The sequence below is a fragment of the Chaetura pelagica genome, unplaced genomic scaffold (genome assembly GCF_000747805.2).
Source record: "Chaetura pelagica isolate M959 unplaced genomic scaffold, ChaPel_1.0 scaffold472, whole genome shotgun sequence".
NCBI classification, from domain to species: Eukaryota; Metazoa; Chordata; class Aves; order Apodiformes; family Apodidae; genus Chaetura; species Chaetura pelagica.
The window spans coordinates 2,983,821-2,994,762 of record NW_009952566.1 but is presented as its reverse complement, the minus strand read 5'-3'; the positions used below and the strand labels follow the sequence as shown (position 1 = coordinate 2,994,762).

Below are 10,942 nucleotides of genomic sequence, written 5' to 3'. Positions count from 1 at the left end.
CTTTTGGGGGGAAGGGGGTTTGCTGATTTTCAGGGATCGCGGCGCCTCAGGTGCACGGACACCCACCCCCTCCCCCGGGGCCGCCAGGCAATTAGCTGCCCCAGTTAATGAGATTCCCCCGCGGCGCTGCTCCCTCGGAGCTTGGGAACGGCTCATCCCGCCCTTTCCCGGGGTGCCAGCGGGGCGTCCCGGCGCCTCGCGTTTTCACACCAGTCCAGGCAGCAGCCTCTGGGTCTCGTTGCTTGACACCGTCAAGTGAGAGGGGTTTTCAGGACCTTTAAGTTGAAATCCCTTCTTTTCTGTGCACACACACACAAAAAACACCCAGTTATGTATTAGAGCCACAAAGATGATGAAGGGAGTGGAACATCTCCCTGGTGAGGAAAGGCTGAGGGAGCTGGGTCTCTTTAGCTTGGAGAAGAGGAGACTGAGGGGTGACCTCATCAATGTTTACAAATACGTTAAGGGCAAGTGTCAGGAGGACGGAGCCAGGGTTTTTTCAGTGATGTCCAGTGACAGGACAAGGGGCAATGGGTGCAAACTGGAGCACAGGAGGTTCCATGTAAATATCAGAAAAAACTTCTTTGCTGTGAGAGTGACAGAGCTCTGGAACAGGCTGCCCAGGGAGGTTGTGGAGTCTCCTTCACTGGAGACATTCAAAACCCACCAGGACACGTTCCTGTGTGATGTACTCTGGGTGACCCTGCTCTGGCAGGGGGGTTGGACTAGATGATCTTTCGAGGTCCCTTCCAACCCCTAGGATTCTGTGATTCTGTGTGTATATTTCGCTTTCAATAGCAGTTTTATTGTGTTTTACACCAAATATCCTATATGCATTTCACTGAAGTCTGCCACCTGCAGACTCACCAAACTGCTGCCCAGTCTGTGATTGTGCTGCACATTTCTCATGTGGTGACACAGAATGTATCCTGTGTTGTTTGGTTTTTTTTAAGATTGAAAAGGCTAAACCTATAAAATGTGGAACTTTTGGTGCTACATCTCTGCAGCAAAGATACGTAGCTACAGGAGATTTTGGTGGAAACCTTAACATATGGTAAGCACACGTTCTCTTGAAGCTTTTCCATTTGATGTTGTACGTGTCTGTTTGAATTGATGTTTCTGTGTGTGGCTGCCTTTTGTATAAGATGCTTTCTGTGCTGCATGTGGCTGGGGCCCAGTTCCAGGCTTCGCTGGCTACTGTATTGGAACGTGCCTGTTTTGTAAAAACAGCATAAATTCTGCAAAACAATTTAATTCATTGCTGCATTTTCTGTGTGCAGTTACAAAAACCTGTTAAAAGTTATTGTAGGTCCTCTTTTGAAAAAAGGCTTTTGAATGGATGCACGAATACAAATAAAAGGCTGTGCTCAACCTAAATTTTATTTCTAGATTAAATAAGTATTTTTTACCTTGAAGTTTCATGTGTTTTTTGAGGTCCATGGATGATTTGTGTGATTAATTTGTGTAGTAAGTTGATTGTCAAAGTTATAGAATCAAAACAATTGTTACTGATGTTATTGTTGTTGTTACTATTTCCCTTTACAAGGAATGATTGGTTATGTTTTTTTTTAAATAATAAGAACACCATGAATTAGTCACTAGTTGAAAGAAGATAAAAAAATTAAAATACAATTCTGAAGGGTTCTTGAAAGATGAAAGTGGGAAAGAAGTGTGAAACCCACAGTTGGATGCTCTTCATTTGAAGAGCAGTAGTCTGAGCTAGGTGGGGACCGGTGAAAAAGGTCATATAGACTTGCTGAAAGTAAAGCTAATTGGAGCGTTTTGATGTGTAACATGATTTATTTTGAGCCCAGTGTTAAAAAAAAACAGTTCTTAAGGGTTGCTGCTGTGAATCCCAGAACTGCCTTTAGAAACAGGGAAGTCCAGAGTGAAACAAAAACTTCCAGACCAGCCTAAAGCTGTAGCTAAAGAAGGAATTGAACAAAAACTCATGGTTCTTCATGGTGATACCCATATTTTGTTCCCACTGTTAATTTGAGTTTATATAATTTGTGTTCAAGTTTCTTCTCATTTTTATATGAATCACGAGTGTCAAGGAAAATGCCACATTATCTGTTCTTTTTTTTTCTTACCTAGGAATTTAGAAGCTCCTGAAATACCAGTGTATTCTGTGAAAGGTCATAAGGAAATCATAAACAGTATAGATGGTGTAGGTGGCTTAGGAATTGGGGAAGGTGCACCAGAAATTGTGACTGGCAGTCGAGATGGTGAGTTAGTGAACTCTAAAAGTCTTTTCAGTTATTCTGAGAGAGTCTGCAAGCTTTGATGGCAGGGCTCAGTCTGCCATCAGAACTAGTTACAAATCTCTTGCAACTAGTTCTTCATACACTGTCTTTTGAATCTTGCTTGGGACAAGTGTTCTCTCATGCTTTTAGATGCTGTAGATAAGCAAAAGATACTCTTGTCACTGAGCATGGGACAGAGGGAGTACAAAGCAGAATAAATGCCAAATATCAGCTCAAGAAAGTATATCCTTAATAAATACTTTCATAGAATCACAGAATTGTCAGAGCTGGAAGGGACCTCTAGAGATCTTTTAGTCCAACTCCCCCACTAAAGCAGGATCTCCTAGAGCACATGACACAGGACTGCATCCAGGCAGGTCTTGAATGTCTCCAGAGAAGGGGACTCAGAACCTCTCTGGGCAGCCTGTTGCAGTGTCTTGTCACCCTCATAGTGAAGAAGTTTAAGTGGAACTCCCAGATCTTTTTCCTCAGAACTGCTTTCCAGCAAGTCCACCCCTAACCTATATTGGTGCATGATCACAACCCTCTGAGATCTGTCACACAGCCAGCTCTCAATCCACCCTCTGTCCACTCGTCTAGCCCCCACTTGCTGAGTTTCCTAATGAGGATGTTATGAGATACAGTGTCAGAAGCCTTGCTGAAGTCAAGGTAGGTAACATCCACTGCTCTCCCCTCATCGAGCCAGCCAGTTATGGCATCATAGAAGGCAATTGGATTAATCAAGCATGAGTTCCCCTTGGTGAATCCATGAGGAGACTGAGGGGTGACCTCATCAATGTTTACAAATACGTTAAGGGCAAGTGTCAGGAGGACGGAGCCAGGGTTTTTTCAGTGATGTCCAGTGACAGGACAAGGGGCAATGGGTGCAAACTGGAGCACAGGAGGTTCCATGTAAACATGAGAAAAAACTTATTTACTGTGAGAGTGACAGAGCACTGGAACAGGCTGCCCAGGGAGGTTGTGGAGTCTCCTTCACTGGAGACATTCAAAACCCACCAGGACACGTTCCTGTGTGATGTACTCTGGGTGACCCTGCTCTGGCAGGGGGGTTGGACTAGATGATCTTTCGAGGTCCCTTCCAACCCCTAGGATTCTGTGATTCTGTGTGTATATTTCGCTTTCAATAGCAGTTTTATTGTGTTTTACACCAAATATCCTATATGCATTTCACTGAAGTCTGCCACCTGCAGACTCACCAAACTGCTGCCCAGTCTGTGATTGTGCTGCACATTTCTCATGTGGTGACACAGAATGTATCCTGTGTTGTTTGGTTTTTTTTAAGATTGAAAAGGCTAAACCTATAAAATGTGGAACTTTTGGTGCTACATCTCTGCAGCAAAGATACGTAGCTACAGGAGATTTTGGTGGAAACCTTAACATATGGTAAGCACACGTTCTCTTGAAGCTTTTCCATTTGATGTTGTACATGTCTGTTTGAATTGATGTTTCTGTGTGTGGCTGTCTTTTGTATAAGATGCTTTCTGTGCTGCATGTGGCTGGGGCCCAGTTCCAGGCTTCGCTGGCTACTGTATTGGAACGTGCCTGTTTTGTAAAAACAGCATAAATTCTGCAAAACAATTTAATTCATTGCTGCATTTTCTGTGTGCAGTTACAAAAACCTGTTAAAAGTTATTGTAGGTCCTCTTTTGAAAAAAGGCTTTTGAATGGATGCACGAATACAAATAAAAGGCTGTGCTCAACCTAAATTTTATTTCTAGATTAAATAAGTATTTTTTACCTTGAAGTTTCATGTGTTTTTTGAGGTCCATGGATGATTTGTGTGATTAATTTGTGTAGTAAGTTGATTGTCAAAGTTATAGAATCAAAACAATTGTTACTGATGTTATTGTTGTTGTTACTATTTCCCTTTACAAGGAATGATTGGTTATGTTTTTTTTTAAATAATAAGAACACCATGAATTAGTCACTAGTTGAAAGAAGATAAAAAAATTAAAATACAATTCTGAAGGGTTCTTGAAAGATGAAAGTGGGAAAGAAGTGTGAAACCCACAGTTGGATGCTCTTCATTTGAAGAGCAGTAGTCTGAGCTAGGTGGGGACCGGTGAAAAAGGTCATATAGACTTGCTGAAAGTAAAGCTAATTGGAGCGTTTTGATGTGTAACATGATTAATTTTGAGCCCAATGTTAAAAAAAACAGTTCTTAAGGGTTGCTGCTGTGAATCCCAGAACTGCCTTTAGAAACAGGGAAGTCCAGAGTGAAACAAAAACTTCCAGACCAGCCTAAAGCTGTAGCTAAAGAAGGAATTGAACAAAAAGTCATGGTTCTTCATGGTGATACCCATATTTTGTTCCCACTGTTAATTTGAGTTTATATAATTTGTGTTCAAGTTTCTTCTCATTTTTATATGAATCACGAGTGTCAAGGAAAATGCCACATTATCTGTTCTTTTTTTTTCTTACCTAGGAATTTAGAAGCTCCTGAAATACCAGTGTATTCTGTGAAAGGTCATAAGGAAATCATAAACAGTATAGATGGTGTAGGTGGCTTAGGAATTGGGGAAGGTGCACCAGAAATTGTGACTGGCAGTCGAGATGGTGAGTTAGTGAACTCTAAAAGTCTTTTCAGTTATTCTGAGAGAGTCTGCAAGCTTTGATGGCAGGGCTCAGTCTGCCATCAGAACTAGTTACAAATCTCTTGCAACTAGTTCTTCATACACTGTCTTTTGAATCTTGCTTGGGACAAGTGTTCTCTCATGCTTTTAGATGCTGTAGATAAGCAAAAGATACTCTTGTCACTGAGCATGGGACAGAGGGAGTACAAAGCAGAATAAATGCCAAATATCAGCTCAAGAAAGTATATCCTTAATAAATACTTTCATAGAATCACAGAATTGTCAGAGCTGGAAGGGACCTCTAGAGATCTTTTAGTCCAACTCCCCCACTAAAGCAGGATCTCCTAGAGCACATGACACAGGACTGCATCCAGGCAGGTCTTGAATGTCTCCAGAGAAGGGGACTCAGAACCTCTCTGGGCAGCCTGTTGCAGTGTCTTGTCACCCTCATAGTGAAGAAGTTTAAGTGGAACTCCCAGATCTTTTTCCTCAGAACTGCTTTCCAGCAAGTCCACCCCTAACCTATATTGGTGCATGATCACAACCCTCTGAGATCTGTCACACAGCCAGCTCTCAATCCACCCTCTGTCCACTCGTCTAGCCCCCACTTGCTGAGTTTCCTAATGAGGATGTTATGAGATACAGTGTCAGAAGCCTTGCTGAAGTCAAGGTAGGTAACATCCACTGCTCTCCCCTCATCGAGCCAGCCAGTTATGGCATCATAGAAGGCAATTGGATTAATCAAGCATGAGTTCCCCTTGGTGAATCCATGCTGACCTCTTCCAATGACTTTCTTTGCTTTCACATGTTTTGAGATCATGTCCAGAACGACTTGTTCTACCACCAGGGGTGGAGGTGCAATTAACCAATCTGTAGTTCCCTGGGTCCTCCTTCTTGCCCTTTGTGAAGACCGGAGTGACATTTGGTTTAATTCTGTTTTCTTTGGGCTTTTTTCTGTCTGCTAAAAGCAGTCTGGCTTTTTGGAATTGAAAGAGATGCCCTGTGTTTTGAATTGTCAGGCTGAAAAGCAAAGACCTGCCCTGGGAAGATGAACACAATGTGACAGTGTATCCGTAATACAAAATCCCTTGTCTTTCTTTCACAGGAACTGTGAAGGTATGGGACCCAAGACAGAAGGATACTCCAGTTGCTAATATGGAGCCTGCACAGGGGGAGAACAAAAGAGACTGCTGGACAGTAGCATTTGGTAACCTATCGGATTTTATCAGTTCCTCCCTCTCATATTGAATATTATCAAAGTATTTCAGGATGTTGTGGAATAGTTTGTTTTGTATGTACCAATCAGTAGCAGGTTTTGCTTTTCAACATTGTCAAATTTATGTGTGTTTAGTGGGTTTTCAAAATAAATCAGTTTTGTAATGTCAGGGTTTTGGACTCATTTGCCTATCACTGTTGGTCAATCATTTCATAGACAAACTGTGCAAGCTTTATTTCTATGCCAAGGAATGTAAAAACAGTGTATCCAGCTGCATTGTCCTGAAAGAGTGCAAATGCTGGAGTGTGCAGGGAACAAATTGCTGTTGTGGCATAGTTCCATCTATCAAGCATTATGGCATTAATTTAAGAGAAGATCCTTGAAGTGCTAATTAAAGACAACAGAGATGCTTGATGTGTGCTCAGCATTTTTCCTTTGGAGAGAGCAAGCTGTGTTTTACACAAGCTGGTATTTCTGGATTAGCTCCATTTTTGCCTCTGGAATTAGGGAGTGAGTTTTACAAAGTGCTAATAATCTCAGGGAGTATAATAACAAAGTTGATAGTAAGGAGAGGACATTTCCTAGCAACTTGCATCTGTAATGCTCATTGCTATTGGTAGCTTTGTATTCTGCTTTGATGGATAGAGAAAAAAGTGTCATCATATTTCCTTCCATTTTCTTTTGAGTCAGTGAAGCTTGAGCCATGGTCAGGTTCATCTTGAGCTACGTGCCCAGGGATAACTTCTTTCAGAAACTGTTTCCTTGATCCTGTCAGCTGAAAGGTTTTGCAGGCAGGCTTCTGCATCTCTCTAGTAAAGGCATGATAATGCCCAGGGCCTCCCTATGGGCATGTGTCCACAGAACAGTCTTCTTGTCCCACTAACATTTCACGCTTGATTTTGTCAGGGGGAATAAGGATTTTTCTAATATTTTTTAAAGAAACAGACTACCAGTTTTGAAGCTGTATTTTCTATACTTCTGGTTTGAAAACTAGACTATTCATTAAATCTTAATATTGCAATAGTAATATTTTTCTGGTATAAGTTGAAATAGCAGGCTTAGGAGGTCTGAAATGTACAGCCAAAAGAAGGTTTCTGTGTTCTGATTAATTATTTCACTGTGTCCAGGAAATGCTTACAATCAAGAGGAACGTGTTGTATGTGCTGGATATGACAATGGGGACATTAAATTGTTTGACTTAAAAACCATGTCACTACGATGGGAGACCAACATTAAGAATGGGGTAAGGAAACCGTAAAAGTATTTTTCATTCTAGATCTTATGCAGGATGGAAAAATTAGAAATCCTCTGTCTACCTGAAATTGACCCAGATGACAGTTCTGCTCAGATTATACAAAGGAGTTGTTTTAAGTTCACCAAATTATACCACTCAAGTTCTTGGTCTGGATAGCGTGGGGTATTTTTAGGTGGATTCATGTTTTCAGATAATTTTGTTATTTTCAAATTGGTGATGTTGGCATTGTAAAAATAAGCAATGATTAGCATATATTTACAAATCACAAAACCCCCATTTTTTTTAGCAGTGGCCAAATTTCAAGGCTGCATGTAATTTTTAATATTTTTTTTTTAATTTCCAGGTTTGCAGTGTGGAATTTGATAGAAAAGATGTAAACATGAACAAGCTAGTGGCCACATCGCTTGAAGGAAAATTTCATGTTTTTGATATGAGAACTCAGCATCCAGCCAAAGGTTTTGCTTCTGTTTCAGAGAAGGTATGGGGAGACAGACAATTTCTTAATAAGAGACAAACATTTTGAATGTATGCTGTCAGAGTACCACAGGTCTAAAACTATTGTGTCTGATAGGTGATAGATGCTCAGTTTACGGGGGCACAAGCTGTGTGGGTAGGATGGCTGCTGTGGCCCCAGGTGCAGGCAGTGAAAGCATCCCAGTGCATCCAGCTGCCAGTGCTCACCTGGGTGTTCTCTCTTATATAACCTGACATTTGGCTTCTCTGGTCTCGGGGTTCTGTTGCAGTTGCACCTCTGTGCACTCAGCTGTGCCCCTGGTCTGGGAGTCACATTTGTTTGAGGCCATATTTATTCGTGATGAGCATGCAGATCCAAATCTTAAATATAACCCAAAAGGAAATGAGCCTTCTGCACACACTTTTCTTCCTGCAGTCACCAGACCTCATATGAGACACAGAAATCATTGTTTTTCTTCAGAACTGAGTATTTTTTGATTCAGTTACTGGGTATGAGTGAAGGAGATACTTTTAGCCCAGAGGCTGTTAAATATGGAGAGCTCTTATAACCCTTTTTTCTTCCATCTGTGGCCTTGATTATTCTAAGTTCTTTGTAAAGCACTATTTATTTATTTTTAGCATATAAAATCTGATGATAATTAGAGAAAATGAACTTTCGTGGTGAAGTTCTTCAGGACTGCCTAAATTACAAAATGCTGAGTTTCAACTTAATATCTTTTAAATCAATATTTTCCATACCACCATTCAAAGCAGATAAAATGTTGGAAGTCCTTCAGTCAGATAACACAAAACTATTTACTGAATTAGTGTTTGTAATAATCAAAATGTGAAAATGGAATTTGTTCTCTTTCTTTCAATGCATTTAAGCTTTTCCTTCTGGGTATTTGCAGAGATGCAATAAGTCAGAGTGCATGTGTTGGGGTTTTTCCCTAAGTGATTTCTGTTGCTGTGTGATCTTGCTGTGCCCTGGCTGAGACTTAAATTTGAACTGTAGATTGTTTGTTGTGTTTGCACAGTGTTTGTAGTGTGTGATGGTGATGAAATTAACCTTGTGCTGATTGTGTCACCTAAGAACCTGGGAATCTTGTCATTCTAGAGCAGTTCCAAATAACCTGCTTATGCAGCCACCTTACCTCTCTTTAACCTTGCTCACATGGCCAGTCCCAAAGAAGCCTGAGTACTAGTGATTGGTAGCCTTGATCGGGCTGCTGCCTTATCCCTGCAGAAGAGTGGAGTGCACTGGAGGCCTGACTTGGCTTCTCCTCTGTGGGAAATGGCCACTCCTGTGGCAGCGGGTTGCAAGGCTGGAGGAAGGGAACGTACCTCAGAACATATGTTCCAATATCCACTGTGAGAAGGTGGGGTTCTGTTCATACAAGTGATTGCTATTTTAAGATTCTGCATCCTTTCTTGTGAAGCTCCTCTGTAATTGACTTCTATACAATGCTGATTTTTTTTATTAGGTGCAAAAATCTACCATCTGGCAGGTTCGGCACCTGCCACAGAACAGGGATATATTTATGACGAGTGGAGGAGCTGGGAGCCTTCATCTCTGGAAATAGTAAGTGATTACTCTCCAGTCTGCAACAGGGGGAACAAGAAACCAACCATCTAATGTTTTAAGAAAGAATCTTACTGAAAAGAATATATGGGGTCCTTCTTCGAACCTCATAATTTCTGCTTTAAATTATTGCTTACAAATGCAGTAGAAATGGTGGATTTCAGTGTCAGTACTTGATCTGGAATCTTGAATAATTCCCTCAAAGAATGTGAGAACAGCATTGGTGAATTTTACCCCTTGTCAGTTTTCTTAACATAATCAAGATTTAATTATATCCTTTCTTAAAAAGGTCATAAATGGAGAAAGAGGGATTTCGTAGAATTCTCATATCGTAGCAGTTATGTGTGAGAATAATATTGAAAGCCTGGACTTTTAATGATTCTTCTGTTTACATCTTCTTACATTACATGGTGGATTAATTTAATCATCCTAAACACTGTGAAGTAGGTGCATTGAGTTTCAGAGGGACAGCTGAGATTAAATTTTCTTGCCTGTGGCAAAAAATAAACAGTTAAAAAATGAAGAGGTGTCAGGATTCAAAATATCGTGCCTCATTGTTTTTCTTCTATGAAGTATTTATCAAGTATGCAGTGTGGATATAGCTGGATATGAATATTAATTATTTTAAAGACATTCATTATTTATTTTCCTTATCTGGAGAACAGAGAAAACCCTTCCTTTGAAAACAGAGAGGATGATGATGTCTGTATCAGTAAATTCTAAGCACATGTTTTGCTTTTCTTATTGCCAGTGAATACCCAGCTCAGCGCTCGAAGAAGGACTCTGAAGGAGCTGAGATGGGGGTAGCAGGTTCTGTCAGCCTCTTGCAGAATGTGACTCTGTCAACACAGCCCATTTCCAGCCTAGACTGGAGCCCTGACAAAAAGGGACTGTGTGTTTGTGGTGCCTTTGACCAGACTGTGAGGGTGCTGATAGTTACCAAGCTTAACAAGATTTGAGAGGAAGACTTTCTGATGAGAAAGCAGTATAGTTTGCTGCAGTCTGTAAATACAGGAGCAGGAGCTCTCCTGTTTCTAGTTTAATTTTTCCATTATTAAAACTGGATTAAATAAATAGAAACTAGATCTTTCTATTGAAAGTTCAGATACATACAGTTAGAATTGTTTGACTGTGCTGCAGTGACTTAAAGTTGCCTGGGCACAAAACTTTTACCTTCTAGAAATGTGAATTTACATTTAAAATAAAATGTGCCTTTGTGTTAACACAACCTGTAACTTCAGAAATCACTTTTAAATTGTTTGTGTTCAGTTTAATCATAGTGCAGATCGTTCACACTTGTTAAATGGTTTGGCTTTTTTATATATAGTATTGTCAATATGCATTAATACAGAAATTCTTGAATTATTTGCTGTATTAATTAGAATGCTTGTTAAAGTGACTTAGGATTCTTTAATACATGAGAGAAACTATAATGAACGCTCTTCAATTTTAATGGAGTAAGCTTTCTATTGAAGATCATATTGAAATGAATCTGTTGAGCAGAATGTACTGTTTTGTTATTTTACTTTGGTTTCATTACAAGTTTTGGTGTTCTTTTGTTTTTATATTTATTTTTAATGTGGGATTCTACAAATA

The 10,942-nt window shown here is 40.2% G+C and overlaps 2 protein-coding genes across 3 annotated transcripts in view; one reads left to right on the top strand and one right to left on the bottom strand.

Annotated features, from left to right (window-relative positions):
* PNO1 (partner of NOB1 homolog (S. cerevisiae)) overlaps nucleotides 1-156 on the bottom strand; it is a 5,425-nt gene extending 5,269 nt beyond the window's left edge. The window contains exon 1 of the mRNA XM_009993470.1: nucleotides 67-156. Coding sequence (XP_009991772.1) covers nucleotides 67-156 — 90 coding nt within the window. The remainder of the gene's footprint in view (nucleotides 1-66) is intronic.
* Nucleotides 157-2,209: 2,053 nt separating this feature from the next.
* On the top strand, nucleotides 2,210-10,697 carry WDR92 (WD repeat domain 92). Of its 2 annotated transcripts, none has more exons than XM_009993454.1 (6): nucleotides 2,210-2,228; nucleotides 5,946-6,047; nucleotides 7,184-7,299; nucleotides 7,655-7,789; nucleotides 9,249-9,346; nucleotides 10,098-10,696. In XM_009993454.1, the coding sequence occupies exons 2-6, from the start codon at nucleotides 5,996-5,998 to the stop codon at nucleotides 10,303-10,305; spliced, it is 609 nt and encodes a 202-aa protein (XP_009991756.1). In that variant the 5' UTR covers nucleotides 2,210-2,228; nucleotides 5,946-5,995; the 3' UTR covers nucleotides 10,306-10,696. The 2 variants fall into 2 exon arrangements, with proteins under 2 accessions (XP_009991756.1, XP_009991755.1); XM_009993453.1 differs by lacking the exon at nucleotides 2,210-2,228 and adding an exon at nucleotides 4,653-4,823 and having other exon boundaries at nucleotides 10,098-10,697.
* Nucleotides 10,698-10,942: the final 245 nt, after the last annotated feature.